At 42.8% G+C, this 20,084-nt stretch overlaps 1 protein-coding gene across 1 annotated transcript in view; it reads left to right on the top strand.

Annotated features, from left to right (window-relative positions):
- The window catches only part of LOC141272078 (uncharacterized), an 80,112-nt gene that overhangs the window by 34,186 nt on the left and 25,842 nt on the right, over positions 1-20,084 (top strand). Inside the window, exon 7 of the mRNA XM_073682389.1 lies at positions 4,076-5,398. Within this exon, the coding sequence (XP_073538490.1) occupies positions 4,076-5,398 (1,323 nt within the window). The remainder of the gene's footprint in view (positions 1-4,075; positions 5,399-20,084) is intronic.

Raw genomic sequence — 20,084 nt, 5'->3', positions numbered from 1 at the left:
TCGGGGTCACATGCCTTGCTATGCTCCTGTCTTACCCTTATCTGTTCCCTCCCCCACCCAGGAAGGTGTGAGGCCAAAGTGAATAGGATTATACTAACCAGACAGACAGGGATAAAAGAAAACTACAATCATACAAAATATACTCCCCAAACATAGTGGTACACAGTGGGAGGGTAAGGTAGGTGAAGTCAAATATGAGAGTATGAGGATGAATATGCAAACAAACTCCACGCAGAATCTCTAGAACAAATCATCAACTGCCAAACTCCGATCAACTCCTCCAACTTTAAACCAGGTAGAATGAACAATCACTGGCAATACATACCAGTGGGAAGTGTCCAATACAGAACAGCTGAGGCAATCCAGGATGGAGAGCTCCAGGAGATCAACTGAACTGATTAACCATAGCAATGCCAGAGCAAAGAAAAACTGCACTGTTTAGTAGGATGATGAAGCAGTTCTAACCAGTGCAGAAGTTCAAGTGACCAGACGCTGCGATCTTCTGGTCCCTCTTTGTCACGGTATTCTTGTGACAATAAGTAATCAATATGAGATTCATGGGAGTCCGACATTCAGCATCCCTAGCAATCAGATAATATTATACTATTATTATTTGTTATGGCACGTGCTGGAGGCGTTTTGGCTGCTGCTGGGTGCACAGGCGCCGGGAAGTCGCAGTGACACCCCTTCGCCTGCGCACAAGATAACTAGGGGAAAAAATATAGCCAGGAGGAAAAAAAAAAAAGCGAGCCTTGCGTTACAGGAGATTTGCACATGCGCGGGATCTGGAAGAGAAAACTGCACGTCACAGGGCCCTGCAGGGGAGGAGGGGAATATTGAAATTCACTAAGTAGGCTGGGATTTCTTCCCGTCTCCCTTACCGCAAGCATAAGAAAACTGATTTAATAAAAAGACATTTCAAAGCAGCCTAATCTCTAATATGGGGCATACAGCTATGCATATATTTACATTTCTATCACCTGTATGCGCATATTAGAGGTGTGATAAGTCCCAGGGGGTGACAGATTCCCTTTCAGCAAGTTGAAGATGAAATGATCTCTAAAAAGCCTAAACTTAAAGATGACACCTTTCCTTTGTATTTTAGGCCAAAAAATATTTATATTTTGATCTTTTACATTTTAAAAATTACAACAAGAAAAAAAGGCTAATGCAAAAGTTTGGGCACCCTTCATGGTGAGTACCTAGTAGAAACAATTTTGAAAGTATCACAGCTTGTAAACGCTTTTTGTAGCCAGCCAAGAGTCTTTAAATTTTTGTTTACGGATTTTCATCCATTTTTCCTTGGAAAATTCTTCCAATTCTGTGAGATTCCTGAGTCATCTTGCATGCAATGCTATTTTGAGGTCTAACCACAGATTTTCAATGATGTTCAGATCAGGGAACTGTGAGGACCATTGTAAAACCTTCAGCTCACCTTTTGAGCTAGTCTATTGTTGATTGTGACGTGTGTTTAGGATCATTATCCATTTGTAGAAGCCATCCTCTTTTCAACTTCACTTTTTTTACAGATGGTGTTATGCTTGCATAATAATAATTTGTTGAAATTTCATTGAATACATTCTTCCCTCTGCCTATGAAATGTTCCCCCTGCCAGTGGCTGCAACACAACGCAAAACCATGATTGATCCACCCCCATGCTTAATTGTTGGCGAGATGTTCTTTTCCTGAAATTCTGTGCGACAGGACTTGTTTCCAAAATGCATAAGGCTTGTTTAAATTGTCTTTTGCATAATTCTGATGCTTAATTTTATGGTGAGGATGCAAGAGAGATTTTCTTCTGTTGACTCTTCCATGAAGGCCATAATTGTGCAGGTCTACTAAATCTTTCTGAAGGTCTTCTGCAGTCAAGCGCGAACTCTGATTTGCCTCTCTAGCAATCCTATGAACATCTCTCACTGAAATTTTGATATGTTTTTCTGACCTTATCTTGACCTCCAGGGCCGGCTCCCGGTTTTTGTGGGCCCTGGGCGAAAGAGTCTCAGTGGGCCCCTTTAAGACATACCACGATTCATGATGCACAGATACTGCAGAGAAATATATATATAGTACAAAGCCAAAGCTTTCACTTCTTACATTACATGAGCGATATCTATAGTAAATTCTACAATAGCTCAGAAACTGGCGAATCCTTGCAGCGCACAGTGCTGACCGGACAATATATTCCTCCATACAGTATTATGGGCGCCATATAACGTTCCATATAGAATACTGGCCCCCATATAATGCTCCATACAGGATACTTGTCCCCATATAACGCTCCATACAGGATACTGGCCCCCATATAACACTTCATATTCACCTGGCCTTTCCTAACAATGATAATGAACAATTCTTAACTCTAACAACCTAATTAAGGTCTGAAACCTTGATCAAAGTTTTTTGAGGATACAAATTTCCAAGGGAGGTAAACTTAGCCCATTTTCCTTTTTGCAATTTTTAAAATGTAAAAAATGAAAAAAAAAAATATATAATATATATATATATATATATATATATATATATATATATATATATATATATATATAATTTGTTTAAAATGCAGAGGAAATGTGTCATCTTTACCTTTAGACATTTTAGAGATCATTTCATCTTCCACTTGCTTAACTGTTCACAATAACAGTAATTTTGACCAGGGGTGCCCAAAATTTTACATTACACTGTAGACTGGCTTGCCAAACATCCATAAATTTACATAGAAAAAGAAAAAACTGACCGGCACTTCCAAAACAAGAAATAGGTGTGAACAGGTGCTTACTAGGAGCAGCCAGCTCCATATACAATTAACAAACAAAGTAGCACTCTGTAACGCTAAGTATGTGAACATGAAATATATGAAATTTGAATAGCATTACTGCTGTAGAAAATAAAAATAAATGAGAAATCTTAGCGCATAAATTGGCCAATTCATGTGTACCTGGTAGACACGATAAGGCGTCTCTCAAAATACCAGGACACTATCAATATGAATACCTCTCCAAGAGACATCCGTCTGCTTATGTGTGGGATAATAAGATCCTGCTATAATTAAAATCGTCTGTGGCATAGAGGCTGGTTGCTCAGTCAAAGCTTATAAATAGAAAAAGAAAAAACTGACCAGGGTTGGCTATTGATTGTGCGAGCTTTGGTATGTGTGAGGGGGCAACCAAATTGAGAGCTGCAGCTGTTGTGGTGTTATATAAAGCGGCAGCAACATCTGCATCATGTAAGGAACTAATGTCTGTAAGAAGGAGAAGGGATTCAGAGAGTGTGTGTAAATCAAGGTATTTGAGATTTCTGCGAGGGTGTGCTAGTTTGTGGAGTGGAGATTTTGGACCGGGAGAGGAGAGGGTAGAGAATGTAAGTAGGTTGTGGTCAGAAATAGGGAGAGGTCAGTTAGAGAGGTTAGATAAGGAACAGAGGCGGGTGAAGATGAGGTCCAGTGTGTGGCCATCTTTGTGAGTGGAAAACCATTGAGCGAGGCCGAAAGAGGAAGTGAGAGATAGAAGCTGAGAGGTAAATGTCAATGGGGATGTTGAAGTCGCCCAAGATGATAGTGGGGATTTCAGCAGAAAGGAAGTAACGTAACCAGGTGGTGAAGTGGTCGAAGAAAGTGGTGGCTGACCTTGGGGGGGGGCGGTAAATGACAGCCGGTTGGAGGAGGAATAGATGCGCACACAGTGCACCTCAAAGAAAGAGGAGAGTAACGGAAGGTGGCAGTGGGATTTGGCTGAAGGAGAAGTTATCTGACGGGAGAAAACCTACTCCTCCACCATGCTTGCCGCTGGGGCGAGGGTGTGAGAAAGGTGGAATTCACCATACAAAAGTGCAGCTGGGGAGGCTGTGTCAGAGGGGATGAGCCAGATTTCAGTGATGCCGAGACAAGAAAGCTTGTTAGTAATGAAAAAATCATGGATGTAGGAAAGTTTGTTGCAGACAGAGCAAGCGTTCCATAGAGTTCCTGTTGGCAGGACTGGGGTTGCGGGGAAATGTTATAAAGTATATAACAAAATAAATATCAATATAATTCAAATGCAGTGTTGTATAAAAATAATTAAATCTGTTTTATTCTTGGCAGATGCCTGCAGAAGGAGCTCCAACGGACATGTCATATTACCAGATTTTGCAGCTGACAATCGTAGTAGCACACCAGATACATGTGAAGAACCTGTAATTTTCGCAGCTACACCTCAAGCTCATCTCAGAAAACTGTCATCTGATCCTTTTCAACAGGTCCTCTCTTCTGCTTCATCAAAGACAAATATGCAAAATGAAAGTCAGAAAAGTGCTGTTGAGAATGAAATAGCTTACATAGGGGAGAAATCATTTTCATGTTCAGAATGTGGAAAATATTACAGTAGTAAATCAAGACTTGTTACACATCAGAAAAGTCACACATGGAAGAAGCTATATTCATGCTCAGAATGTGGGAAATGTTTTAGATGGAAAGGCCAACTTGTAATACATCAGAGAAGTCACACAGGGGAAAAACCATTTTCATGTTCAGAATGTGGGAAACATTTTACTGTGAAAGCCCAACTTGTAATACATCAGAGAAGTCACACAGGGGAAAAACCATTTTCATGTTCAGAATGTGGGAAACATTTTAGATTGAAAGCCCAACTTGTATCACACCAGAGAAGTCACACAGGGGAAAAACCATTTTCATGTACAGAATGTGGGAAATGTTTTAACCGGAAAACAAATCTTGTTACTCATCTGAGAGTTCACACAGGGGATAAGCCATTTTCTTGCTCAGAATGTGGGAATTGTTTTAGTGTGAAAGCCACACTTGAAATACATCAGAGAATTCACACAGGAGAGAAGCCATTTTCATGTCCTGAATGTGGAAAATGTTTTAAAAACAAATCAGATCTTGGTAGACATCAAAAAATTCATTCAAGGGAGACGTCATTATCATGCTCAAAATGTGGGAAATGTTTTACAGACAAATTACATTTTGTTGAACATCGAAGAATTCACACAAGTGAAAAGCCGTTTTCATGTTCAAATTGTGGGAAATTTTTTAGTCAGAAATCAAACCTTGTTGTACATCAGAGAACTCACACAGGGGAGAAGCCATTTTCATGTTCAGAATGTGGGAAAGGTTTAAGGGATAAATCAGAACTTTCTAATCATCAAAGAAGTCACACAGGGGAAAAGCCATTTTCATGTTCAAATTGTGAGAAATGTTTTAGTCGGAAATCAAACCTTGTTGCACATCAGAGAACTCACACAGGGAAGAAACCATTTTCATGTTCAGAATGTGGGAAAGGTTTTAGGGATAAATCAGAACTTTCTAATCATCAAAGAACTCACACAGGGGAAAAGCCATTTTCATGTTCAAATTGTGGGAAATGTTTTAGTCAGAAATCAAACCTTGTTGTACATCAGAGAACTCACACAGGAAAGTAGCCATTTCTTTTGTAATTATTTTATTGACAATGGTATCTGCATCTTCAGGACATGGATCCAGTTGCATATAATGGTGGAACAGGGAGCCATCAGCTTGTTGCTCCATTATTCAGCCTCCATGTCTAAGTTTTGGCACGGCAATCGGTATCATCCTTCTGTGTGGAGCCTCAGTCCTCACACAGCACAGACTGAAGCCGCCCATTATGGGAACAAGACTAGGTGATTTTTTTACTGTCTGTACATTTTCCTGCATGAGGAGGAGGGACACTAAAATGAACGGAGGACCACTTACACAGTGTCATACAGTATTGCTAGACACAGTGGGCACATTTCAACATTGAAATTGCACCATAAAGAGGGACAGAGCTGTAAGGTTATGCAAATTGATGGAGCAGCAGGTGTCACTAAGATTTGAAAATTATCGCAATTTATGCGCTAACAATTCTCATTTATTTCTATTTTCTACAGCAGTAATGCAATTCAAATTTCATATATTTCATGTTTGCATGCTATAGCGCTACAGAGTGCTACTTTATTTGTTGGTTACATATCATGCTTAGTGCATCAAACATTGACTACTCAAGCCACAAAAAATGCTGTCAAAGCCTATCATGGTGCAGGTAAGATGGCATTGGAGGCCTCTCATCTTCATTGATGATTCCCGCTTTTATCTAGGATGCAATGATAGTCAGAAATTATTCTGGAGACCTTGTGGGTATCACCACAAAGAGACTTTCACAAGGGAATGTCATACCTGTCCTATTCGAGGGATTAGGGTGTGAGGTGGCATAATGTATTGTAGCCAAACTCCTGTAGTCTTCATTCCAGGTACACTGCTCGGCATTACTTTGATTTGGTCATGGAACCAGTGGTATGGCCATTTCTTCAAAGTGTCCCAGGAGTTTTTCAACACCACAACACCAGACCACGCTGCATGTTGATCATGCCACTGTGAGGAGCCTGCTTGGCATAAATGTGCTACTGTGGCCTTTAGCATCTCTGGATTTGTCTCCTATCAAGCACATTTTTTAACATCACTAGTCGATCGGCAATTGCAAACATAGCTTCCAGCAGCAGATACTGATGATTTGCCAAAATGCATTCAGTGTAGCAAAACATTCCTCAACCATTAACCCCTTTACGACCTATGACATATAGGTACGTCATGTTTGGCCCCTCGGTAACCGTAAAATCCCGATAAAAAGTATGACGGTGATGTCGAACATCTGTGATAGTTAGGAGTGAAAATATTGTTAATGTTGGAAATTTCATAAAATCCTGAAGGGCTGAGAACATCCCACAACCCGGCCCACTTGAGGTCATCAAGGGGTGGTGTGTGGGTGTAACTTAGGTGCTGTTCCTTTTGTTCTGTAAAACACATCCCTGAAGCTATACACTACCTGTCCAGTCGGCCTGTATAATGATTGGTGGTGGCAGCAAGTAGTTTTTGGGTTATCGTGAAAGCTAGCAGTGACCTTACCGGGGTATGTATACATTCCATGGGTTGGAATTGGAGGTGTATATACCATATGCTAACTGTTCATTTCCCAATAACTGGCTTATTAGTGGAAACTGCGTGCGGCCTCCTCCGTTACTCGTAGGTTAATCGCATAATAAATGCTATAAGGATAAAAGAAATACCATAAAAATCGAATTATTGTTTTGCGGTTGTAACAACACCATGAAAATGCAAAAAGAAAATAAAAAAAACACAAAATCAAAGCCTCACACAACTCCAGTATCATTTAAATGAAAACATTATGTATCTCGGCAAATGGTGATACAAGTGAAATTCTTTTCTTTTACCAATTTCTGAATTTTCTTTATCAAGAGAAATAAAAATCTATACAAGTTTGGTAGTGTGGGGCCCTGCTGCGCATTGGTGCCACAGATCCCAGAGGGGTGCATGGACGGATTCCTCCACAAAAGGCCCTCATAGCATTCACACACCTCCACCTTCCATCTCAGATCAGCAGAGGGAGCCCGTCAGGGATATAAAAAGGGAAGGTGGAGCTAGGCAGTTGAGTCTGGAGTCTACAGAGAGTGAAGTCTGTGTGAAGTCTGCTGCAGCCAGAGAGGTTGTCTGGTCAGTTCAGACTCAGTGAGCTCAGATTAGTGAGCTTAGAGCGTGCCGACGCCAAAAGTGCGGCGAAGCGCAGTGTGCCTGCTGCAGTGTGAAGCCTAGTGAGGGCCCCGAGCGTGGCCGAAGGCGAGTGGAAAGAGAGCAACATAGGGGGGCAGAGGAGCTTAACCAGCTCACCCCAAAACATTACCGGACACCGGGTCCACGTCTGCAGGGATTCCTTACATCTGGCAGAAATAACCGGAACCCCTGGAGAACTATATGTCCCAGGAACACCAAAAAGCTGACTGCTATATCAGGGTCAGGAGTCACAGAGGCCCAAGAGACCAGGGAGTGGGATCTCCAACAGAAGGCCCTACCACCAGGTCAGCAGGTGCAAGACAGAGACCAAGTTAGGCCTAGCTCCAGGCAGGTCAGAAACTTATTGAGGAAAGGCAAGGAAGAGGAGGCCCCACACCCGCTCACTGGGGAGTGTCCTGATATGCACCCTTCACCCTAAAGTACCCTGGACCGTGCCAGAAACACCACCAGTAAAGGTACTGAAGTGAACTGTTGCGTGTGTGCCTATTCTTCCTCTGACCCGGCTGGGTCCCCTCGGTCCTGCATCCCTTCACTTACGCTGCCCTGAGGCTCCGCTCCACCTGTGGGGAGCCGTACCAACTAAGCTGCCTGAACAACGGCCTCAGAGGACTGTTGCAGCTATGGTGATCCTCACCAGACACCACAGGTGGCGTCACAAACATTCCCCTATCCCATATAACTTCCCCCTTCTTTTAAGAGTGACCCCAGGGTACGGGCCCGGGAGCCGACCACCGCAACATCCCCCAAAACCAACAGCAAGTCCCGGGCGCCGAGTCGTCCCCATCCCCTGGGCGCATCAGTAGCACCCTTATCGTACTCACCTGTAGCATCATATTGCAAGCTTTTTTTTTTAAACACAACGAACACTGTATAAACAAAACCAATTGTAGAATTGCTTTTTTGCGTAATTTCACCCCATTAGGATTTTTTTTTATGCTTTTCCAGAACAATAATAGAATGAATTGTGTCATTCAAAATTTTAACGTGTCCCTAGAAAAATTAGCCCTCACAAGACTACATCGACAGAAATATAAAAAAGTTATGACCTTTTGTAAAAGGGGAGGATAAAATGAAAGTGCAAAAACAGAAAATCTCAGTTGGGAAGAGGTTAACCTATCTGAGACCAGTCCGTTTACCCCAGTATGTGTTTTTTTTCTTACTCTCGATTTTCTTTTTCCTGATATCGGGTGATACCAGTGGGAAAATAATGAAAATATGTATCTGTTTTTCACATTTTGTTTATGACCACAAGTTGTGAAGGTTTCACCAAGTTAAGATACACTAGGTAACTGCTCTCCTCCAAATTAAAGATGTCCGAGTGCATGCAGAGAAGCTAATTAACCAAATCTGCTAATCTGGTTGATAAACTTCACTCAGAGACTGAACCACCAAAATGGCATACTTTATTATGTAGACATGGGGTTAAATAGCATTCTCCTTCTAGGTGGGATTAGTAAAATTGATTGCTCTTTTCTGATAACTCAGCACGCTGTAATTTGTTCATCTATGTATCTCTTGCACTTAGTAACGCCTTAGGAATTCCGATGGGAGGGGGTGAGTTAGTTTCTCAGTGCCATCTTTGCCAACTCAACATGAATCTCTCTGTTATCAGCCGTGCACATGCATACGTCATTCCCAGAAAATCATTTAGTTGTTCGTGTCTACAAATTAGAACAGAAGCTGTTAGTTATATATTCATTAACTATTAACATGATCCATGTGCATATACACATTTGCATATATACATACACATAGATTATTCCATCATCTCTATATTGATTCACACTGATTAGGTAATCTATTAAAAGAAACTAATTGATTTTCTATAATATATATATTTTACCTTGACAAAGTGACCACTAAAATACATTTTAAAATTTCTTATTTCTGTAACAATTATTTTTATATTTTGTACACATTTATTATTTTTCAACGAGAGTGGGGCTAGTCACAGCAATTTATATTGGAAGGTTTTTTTCCATTTATTTTCCTAATTATTATGTATTTATTTTTAATAATTTCATTTATTTTACACATTATGCCACCATTAGATAATAAAAGAGGGACATTTCAATACTTAATATGCTTTTTATTTAGAGGATTTTTCCTGTAACTGTGACTGGTATGTTAGCCTCAGTTACAGAGGAATGCAGGGCTGATTGATTCCACTTCTACACTGTGTTCCAAATTATTATGCAAATAATATTTTCTCAGATTTTCCCAAATTACCTATATGAATTGCATGATCTTGCTGCGGAATGCACGGTTCTTCTTCTTGAACCATGGAAGGAAGTGCTGTTTGAGAAACTCAACATACATTATGGAGTTCATCTTTACCCCTTCCTAAAAGGGCCGACAATCTCTCTCCCCATGATTCCAGCCCAAAACATTATTCCACCTCCTCCTTGTTAGCGCCGTAGCCATGTTTGCATGGGGTGTCCATCAACCAGCCATCCTCCACTCCATCTATCTGAACCATTGAGATCATTTCATGCATGATAATGCCCCGTCTCATGCTGCACATAACACATTTGCATCTCTGGCTGCTATGGGCATAAAAGGGGACAAACTTATGGTGTGGCACCCATGCTCCCCTGACCTCAACCCCATTGAGAACCTCTGGAGCATCATCAAAAGGAGTGTCTATGATGGCGGGAGGCAGTTCACATCTAAGCAACAGCTCTGGGAGGGTATTCTGTCCTCATGCTAAACAATTGAAGCAGAAACCATCCAAAACCTGACAAATTCAATGGACGAGAGAGTTCAGAAGCTCCTTTCGAACAAGGGGTCCAATGTGCAAATGTAACATCACCTACAATAAAGTTTTGAGTTGAAAACTGTTTGATTTCAGTTTGTAATAACCTGCTAATGCTTATAATTTCAAAAATGACCATTTTTTTGTTCTTTATTAAAATGAAAAGGTTGAAAACTCTGCTGTGCATAATAATTTGGAACATGCATTTTGAGTGCAGTTTGAGTTTTTTATTTTTTAAAAAATATACTGTTATCATAGGCAGTTTGTACAAAAACCTTTCAATTGTACTCTAATAGTTATTTGACTGGAAAATTACAATGACTGCAATTCATATAGGTAATTTGGGAAAATCTGAGAAAATATTATTTGCATAATAATTTGGAACACAGTGTAGAACCCAGCAGCTCCTACTTTGTTCCTACACCCATATTCACATGACATCTGGGTCAGGAGGACGATCTTGACTGGCTAGCTTTTGCTGAAGGTAAATTAACCGCACTCCGTCAGGGGTGGCATTTGGCAGAGAATTATTGTACGGAGTTTCGGCACTGGACTACTGACTCATAGTGGGATAATCAGGCCCAAAGACACCAAAGACATGTTACTGCAGTTTCTATCTCCTGACTCCCTTGACATCGCCATGTCTTTGGCAATGTGTCTTAACAGGCGGTTGAGCGAATGCAGACAGGAGCTCACTGCTGACTCTGCACCTCCACCTACATCTTGTGCTCCTACTACCCTTGCTGCTAATCCTATGTAGATTGGGATGACCAGCTCCCATCAACAACAATGTGTCCAGCACCAAACACAGCATCTTGATGGCAACTATGAACTGTCTGGACGTCTGCCTGACTAAAACAGCCATTGTCTGAAAGTCACCAGCGCCTAGATAGATCCTGGGATTCCCACATAGGCGCATAGGTATTTCCTTATGATTTTGCAAAATTATTGCTCCCTGTTTGTTTTATCTTGCAGAATTTGTGTGGATTAAGGCCTTTATTGATTGTTGTTCTGCAGCCAATTTTGTTAATGCTAAGGTGGCAAAGGATCTTGGTTTACCATTACTAAAATGAAGTTCTTCTATTAAAGTCACTGCTATTGATGATGCACCTCTCATCTAGGGTGTGGTGAAGTATGTCGCTAAGGATGTATCCCTGCTTTTTGTCCTTGAAAATATGTCCACAGTCGTGGTCTTGGGCATGTTATGGTTACGTAAACATAACCCGATCATTGACTGGCACCTGGGTGATATTGTGCGCTGGAGCCCTGATTGTCCATAGGAATGCATGTATTTATCTGTGAATTTGTATAATAACCAGTGGTTTATCCAATATATTTAAAAATTTTGCTGACGTATTTTCTGTGTCTGAATCTGAAAATGTACCCGCACACAGGGATTGTCCCCTTGACCTGGTACCAAGCTCCCATCTCCCCAAGGGTAAAATATTTGACCTTTCTGGTCCAGAACAAGAGGTCATGAAAGATTATAGAGCATACAGACTGTAGAAAGGATTCATTAGACTGTCCATGTCACCAGTAGGCGTTGGTTGCTTTTTTGTTGGTAAATGGATGGTGGTCTCAGACCATGGATTGACTTTCAGTAACTCAACAAAATTACTGTGAAGAATCAGTATCCTCTGCCACTCATCCCTGATCTACATAACCAGCTTCTGGGATCCCGTTGGTTCAAAAAACTTGATCTCAGTGGTGAGAATAACCTGATCCATATCAGAAAAGGAGATGAGTGGAAGATAGCATTTAACACACCTGAGGGTCACTGAGTATCTTGTGATGCCTTTTGGGATAAGTAATGCGCTGGCTATTTTACAAAGTTTTGTTAATACTTATTAATAACATTAAAATATGACAAAAGAGTAAAAATCAGAAAAGAATGCCCCAAAAAAACCACAAGTGTGTCAGCAAGTACAGGTGCTTCTCACAAAATTAGAATATCATCAAAAAGTTAATTTATTTCAGTTCTTCAATACAAAAAGTGAAACTCATATATTATATAGAGTCATTACAAACAGGGTAATCTATTTCAAGTGTTTATTTCTGTTAATGTTGATGATTATGGCTTACAGCCAATGAAAACACAAAAGTCATTATCTCAGTAAATTAGAATACTTTATAACACCTGCTTGAAAAATGATTTTAAAATCCAAAATGTTGGCCTACTGAAATGTATGTTCAGTAAATGCACTCAATACTTGGTCGGGGCTCCTTTTGCATCAATTACTGCATCAATGTGCCGTGGCATGGAGGCGATCAGCATGTGGCACTGCTGAGGTCTTATGGAAGCCCAGGTTGCTTTGATAGCAGCCTTCAGCTCGTCTGCATTGTTGGGTCTGGTGTTTCTCATCTTCCTTTGACAATACCCCATAGATTCGCTATGGGGTTAAGGTCAGGTGAGTTTGCTGGCCAATCAAGCCCAGTGATACTGTTGTTTTTAAACCAGGTTTTGGTACTTTTGGCGTGTGGACAGGTGCCAAGTCCTGCTGGAGAATGAAATTTCCATCTCCAAAAAGCTTGTCGGCAGAGGGGAGCATGAAGTGCTCTAAAATTTTCTGGTAGATGGCTGAGCTGACTTTGGTCTTGATAAAACACAGTGGATCTACACCAGCAGATGACATGGCTCCCCAAACCATCACTGATTGTGGAAACTTCACACTAGATCTCAAGCAGCTTGGATTGTGGCCTCTCCACTCTTCCTCCAGACTCAGGGACCTTGATTTCCAAATGAAATGCAAACTTTGCTTTCATCTGAAAACAACAGCTTTGACCACTGAGCAACAGTCCAGGTCTTTTTCTCCTTGGCCCAGGTAAGACGTTTCTGGCGTTGTCTATTGGTCTTGAGTGGCTTGACACAAGGAATGCGACACTTGTAGCCCATGTCTTGGATATGTCTGTGTGTGGTGGCTCTTGAAGCAATGACTCCAGCAGCAGTCCACTCCTTCAAATTTTTGAATGGCCTTTTGTTAACAAGCCTTTCAAGGCTGTGGTTATCCCGGTTGCTTGTGCACCTTTTTCTACCACACTTTTTCCTTCCACTCAACTTTCCATTAATATGCTTGGATACAGCACTCTGTGAACAGCCAGCTTCTTTAACATTGATCTTTTGTGGCTTACCCTCCTTGTGGAGTGTGTCAGTGACTGACTTCCGGACATCTGTCAAGTCAGCAGTCTTTCCCATGATTGTGGAGCCTACTGAACCAGACTAAGGGACGTTTTTTAAACGCTTTGGAAGCCTTTGCAGGTGTTTTTGTTAATTATTCTAATTTACTGAGATAATGACTTTTGTGTTTTCATTGGCTGTAAGCCATAATTATCAACAATAACAGAAATAAACACTTGAAATAGATCACTCTGTTTGTAATGACTCTATATAATAATATATGATTTTCACTTTTTGGATTGAAGAACTGAAATAAATTAACTTTTTGATGATATTCTAATTTTGTGAGAAGCACCTGTATATTGGCAGTATAATGCTAGTGTAATCAAGCACTACAATGAAATGTGTATATTGTGAAAAGTACATATGAGAAGAGCGTTAAGTGCCCTATTACCTCATATGTGAAAGTACATAGGAGAATTTATATGGCATAAAAATTATAAATATATAATGTAAAATATATAATTAAATATAATTAATATGTGGATTACAAAAGAAAGTGACAGGAGGTGAGAGGCGGGAAGGGGAAAGGAAAAAATGGAATAATGCCAACAAATCAAATAACACTGTGGTATTCAGAATGATACTCCTAATTTTTTTATATATAAGAAAAGCAATATCCATATAACGTATATCAATAGATATAAGTGGGTATCAACCTGTAGGTTGATGTCTCAGAATCAACTTCGCCCGTGTGCCTTCTTTTCATGAAAATTTTCTTCTGCCGAAAAGAACTATCATTATGAATTGCTGGCAATCAAGCGGGCCTTCGAGGAATGATGTCGATTCACATTGTCAAACATAAAGTCACAGTTCTTATTGACCACAAGAATCTGACGTATCTTGAGTAAGCCAAAAGACTAAATTCTAGGCAAGCTAGATGGGCTTTACTCTTCTCTAGATCTGATTTTGTAGTGACCTTTAGACCTGATCCAAAAAACATGAAAGCAGATGCTCTCTCCTGAAATTTCTGCCCATCCCAAACCTAGGACTCAGAACAAGATCTTGTGGAGGAGATTCGTAAAAATCAAGAAATCATGAACGTATAATATTATGCATATCAGCAGTACCAAAGTAGAGAGGACAACTAAATAAAGTGCCTAGTGCTATCTCATAATGTGTAATACATAAGGTGCTCAATATTATAAATATAATATGCAGTACATGATATAGTTATTACCAATAACAGATATTAAAATAAGCCATAAGATGCCAATAAGATATCCCTGTCCATTGCTCCTAAACAAGGTAAGTGCAATAGCAGAAATTGGCACTAGAGTGTGCCAATTGAACAGAGTATACGCACATGAACAAGGAATGAATGATGAATACTAACCCCAAAGTGTCTATGCTTATCCAACGGGCGTTTCGCCGTATGCTTTGACGAGGATGTGTAGTTGAATCCCAAAAGGGGGGAATATAAAGGGCCTTGGACCAATCAGATATGCTGTAGAGATTGTTAGTATGTGAGTATATCACCATGCATGGTGTTGCCAACGTAATTTCCTCCAGGACGGCCACGTCTCCTAGGAGCGCAGCCTACCCGGGGGAAGTGACATCGTTGTGCGTGTCCCGCTGGATTGCAAAGGGGCGTGTACAGACACACTAGACCATAGCATCTCAGACGGAAGTGAGGTGCAAACTGAGCTGCACAGGGTAAGTATGCGTTGCACAGTGGGCACATGTCCACATACAGGGCAGAAGTGATGTGCAAACTGGGCTACAGGAAATAAGTATGCGTTCCACAATGAAACGCAAAAGTGCGATGTATGCCAATATTTATATTGTCAAAAGTGCATATCAGAACAGCGTTAAGTGCCCTAATACCTCATATGTGAAAGTACATAGGAGAATTTATATGGTATAAAAATCATATAAATATATAATGTAAATATATATAATTAAATATCATTAATATGTGGATTACAAAAGAAAGTGATGTGGGGAGGGAAACAATGGGAAGGGTCAAGGGAAAAAAAGCGGGAGGGGAGGGAAGAGGAAAGGAAAAAAGGGAATAATGGCAACAAATCAAATAACACTATGGTATTCGGAATGATACTACTATCATTACTATTTAGACAGACCTCATCTGTTAAGATTGGTGACTAGGTGTGGTTATCTGCAGGGCCGTATTTGCCATTAGGCACCTGAGGGCAGGTGCCTAGGGCAGCAGGTTGCGGGGGGTGGCTCCTCCATGAAGAGTATTTTTTTTTTAATTTCGCTCTTCTTGCCTCTGCTGGATTAGGTATGAAAACCGCCATCTATATTTAGGGGACGGGGAATGTGCATGGGCAGAGGAGCACCGATCACCTCCCTGCCCCTATTAAAGAAGATAAGTCATAGAGGTGAAGGACTTGTGATGAAGTTATGCCCATATGACTCTTGTGGGCTGAAAAGCTTCAGATTGCAAGTGAGATGTTTTCCCAGTCAGGAAACAGCAGAAGTGGCACTGGTGACAGGTAATTGGTAGTTTAAACCTTTAACCAAGCATGCTCAGGTGCTTACCGAGTAGCTTCGGCGTGCTCGTATATTATGTTTGAGTCATTGCGTCTGCATGATTTACAACTGTAAGACAGCCTCAACACATGAGGATTCCCTAACAAACAGGCAATCCCTGCATGTGCTGAAGCTGTCTAACAGCTGTAAATCATGCTTATGCAAGGACTCGAACATAATATACAAGTACGTCAAAGATAATTGGTAAGCACACGAGCATGCTCGGTGAAAGAGTTAAACAAGCATGCTCGCTCATCACTAGTAATTAGGGAACGGGGTACATGGGGTTCAGGCTACTGGTGTGGGTACATATGGGGGGGTACAGGCTACATGTGGGGGTACATATGGGGGTACTGTCATTCACTGTTATATCATATTTTTAGATATCCCCAATAATTTTAACAAAACAAAAAAACATATGGGGTACATATGAGGGTGCAAGCTATATGTGATGAAACATGAGGGTGCAGGCTACATGTGGGGGTACATATGGGAGTTCAAATTACATTTTAGGGTATATATGGGGGTGCAGGCTAAATATGGGGGTGCAGCCTTCATGTGGAGGTACATATGGGTGTGCAGGCTATATGTGGAGGACATATGGGGTTTGCATGCTACATGTGGGGGGTACATATGAGGGTGCAGGCTACATGTGGGGGTACAAATGTAGCGCCCCGAGGGTTCGGCCGCTACAGGGGTATTGCACCTCAGTCCAGAGGTGTGATATTCCACTCCCGGGTAAGGATGGAGTATGGACCAGGGCTCAGTTAGCTGCATACAGCACACACACCCCATTTCCGAGGGACAGCTCAACGGTGCTCCCACTAGACAGAAGTGCAGGCACGACCGACTATGTCCCTGCCTGGAGTGGGGAGGGGGGTGGAACACCCAGTGCTGTAGGGGCAGATAGGGGTTGGTTCCTGAGCGTAGATAGGAGCTCATTGGTTGCTGGTCACCTGGGCTCATGGTCAGAGGGAGGTATAAAAGGTGGGCACCATCTTAGAACAGTGTTCAATCTGTGAGGAGAGGAGAGCTGACAGGGAGCAGCAGCTCAGGCTGAGTGTTGCTCCAGAGGCAGGCCTAGAGAAGAGGCCGGAGCCTGAGAGGAGAAGGAGAAGTGGGCCTGGAGAAGAGGCCAAGGGAAGGAGGAGAAGACAGAACAGGAAAGAAGGAGAAGAGAGAGAGAAACAGAAGGGCTCAGGAACAAGAAGGTGGAAGGGACCCTAAGAACCCACGAGAATCCAGGGTGAAGGGTCAGGCAGATTAAGGGTACCGGATCCCAAGTTGGTGGAGGAGAAACTACCCTCAACCAAAGACCGGTCATCGTGATCATTTATTGGTGCGACACCTCATCAAACCTGCTAGGAAGGCACCATATAGGACAGCGGAGGACGGGGCCCACGTTTACCCGCACAAGTCCGCGGCAGCTGGACAAAAGTGGGTCACTGGTGAGGCAGGCCAGAGAAAGGATTAAAGGGGGTCCTGTGCCATGCTCCTGAACTGCCTGGGAGTTGACCGAGCCCCTCACCTGGTGGACGCAGCACGGCTCGGGCAGTCATTACCTGCAGAAGTGACTTGGATATTAACCGTGAGTAAAGACCCTGGACTGCAGTACGTTGTCTGTGTGCTTTTTCGCTCCTCCGGCACTACCGGTACTGGGACTCTCACCACCATCACTCCCACCATCTACTACACTGCCCTGGGGCCGCACTCTTCCCGTGGGGAGTCACACCATCCCAGCTGCGTACATCATCGGCCCCAGCGGTCTGCCCTGCAGCGGCGGTTCCTAATAACCGCAATCCACGGGTGGCGTAGTCGGACATCTCTTAAAACATCTAAAAGACTGCCACTGGTCTGACCACCCTGAGCCACGGGACCAGGTCGCCACTACTACCCCCATCGTCTCCCTATTGCCCGGTTCCAAGCGCCCCACGGCCCAGGGGGCGAGTCACATACAGTATGGGTGTGCAGGTCACCTATGGGGGTTGCAGGCTACATGTCACGGTACATATGGGGGAGGTGCAGAGTGGGGGTACATATGGGGGTGCAGGCTACATGTGGGTTTACATATGAGAGTGCAGGCTACATGGCGGGGTACATATGGGGGTGCAGGTTATATGTGGGAGTACATATTGGGATGCAGGCTACATGTTGGAGTACATATGGGGCAGTGCAGGCTACATATGGGGGTCCAGGCTATAAGTGGGTGTACAAATGATGTGTGCAGTCTATATGTGCGCGGTACATAGGATGCGGACTGTATGTGATTGAGTGCCACAAAGAAGGGGAATGTAAGCACTCCTGTTGCTGAAGATACAATGAATTTTTACTGTAGACTGCTAGGGGAGTGGTATTTATTGAGGTCACAGTATGGAGAGAGTATAGTGTGATGAGGGGACACTGAAGATTGGGCCACTATGGAGGATTAACACAGGCACAGTGTGTAGGGCAAACAGTGTATAGGTTATATGTATCAGAGTACTCGGCACTCAAAATTATGCACAAAATTGATGCAAAAAAATCTTTATTTCATTATTTCATGAAGCAATCCAAAGTGAATGTGACGTTTTGGCCTTATACACTCAGGCCTTTATCAAACACTATGACACAAATAAAATAGAATCAAATTAATCTGCAAGGGTTAATTTATCTCCTCTCTCTCAGTCCAGGACTCAACCTCTGTGATAGGCAATAAAGTGAGCATAAATCACCCCTCGATACAGTCCAAGCACCTCGGCTACAAAACCCGTTGCCACCACTCATTAAAGACGCAGGGTGATGAATCCCCGAAATACACTGCTCAAAAAAATAAAGGGAACACTTAAACAACAGAATATAACTCCAAGTAAATCAAACTTCTGTGAAATCAAGCTGTCCACTTAGGAAGCAACACTGATTGACAATCAATTTCGCATGCTGTTGAGGAAATGGAATAGACAATAGATGGGAATTATTGGCAATTATCAAGACACACTCAATAAAGGAGTGGTTCTGTAGGTGTGGACTACAGACCACATCTCAGTACCAATGCTTTCTGGCTGATGTTTTGGTCACTTTTGAATGTTGGTTGTGCTTTCACACTCGTGGTAGCATGAGACTGACTCTAAAACCCACAGAAGTTGCTCAGGTAGTGCAGCTCATCCAGGATAGCACATCAATGCGAGCTGTGGCAAGAAGGTTTGCTGTGTCTGTCAGTGTAGTGTCCAGAGGCTGGAGGTGCTAGCAGGAGACAGGCCAGTACACCAGGAGACGTGGAGGGGGCCGTAGGAGGGCAACAACCCAGCAGCAGGACCGCTGCCTTTGTGCAAGGAGGAACAGGGGGAGCACTGCCAGAGCCCTGCAAAATGACCTCCAGCAGGCCACAAATGTGCATGTATATGCACAAACAGTTAGAAATCGACTCCATGAGGGTGGTATGAGGGCCCGACGTACACAGATGGGGGTTGTGCTCACAGCCCAACACCGTGCAGGACGCTTGGCATTTGCCACAGAACACGAGGATTGGCAAAGTCGCCACTGGCGCCCTGTGCTCTTCACAGATGAAAGCAGGTTCACACTGAGCACATGTGACAGACGTGACAGAGTCTGGAGACGCCGTGGAGAGCGATCTGCTGCCTGCAACATCCTTCAGCATGACCGGTTTGGCAGTGGGTCAGTAATGGTGTGGGGTGGCATTTCTTTGGAGGGCCACACAGCCCTTCATGAGCTCGCCAGAGGTAGCCTGACTGCCATTAGGTACCGAGATGAGATCCTCAGACCCCTTGTGAGACCATATGCTGGTGTGGTTGGCCCTGGGTTCCTCCTAATGCAGGACAATGCCAGACCTCATGTGGCTGGAGTGTGTCAGCAGTTCCTGCAAGATGAAGGCATTGAAGCTATGGACTGGTCCGCCCGTTCCCCAGACCTGAATCCGATTGAGCACATCTGGGACATCATGTCTCGCTCCATCCACCAACGTCACGTTGCACCACAGACTGTCCAGGAGTTGGCGGATGCTTTAGTCCAGGTCTGGGAGGAGATCCCACAGGAGACCATCCGCAACCTCATCAGGAGAATGTCCAGGCATTGTAGAGAGGTCATAC

Source organism: Phyllobates terribilis, unplaced genomic scaffold (genome assembly GCF_046119375.1).
Source record: "Phyllobates terribilis strain yellow unplaced genomic scaffold, ASM4611937v1 Scaffold_5__5_contigs__length_657084704, whole genome shotgun sequence".
NCBI lineage: Eukaryota > Metazoa > Chordata > Amphibia > Anura > Dendrobatidae > Phyllobates > Phyllobates terribilis.
This window is presented reverse-complemented; position numbering and strand designations above follow the sequence as displayed.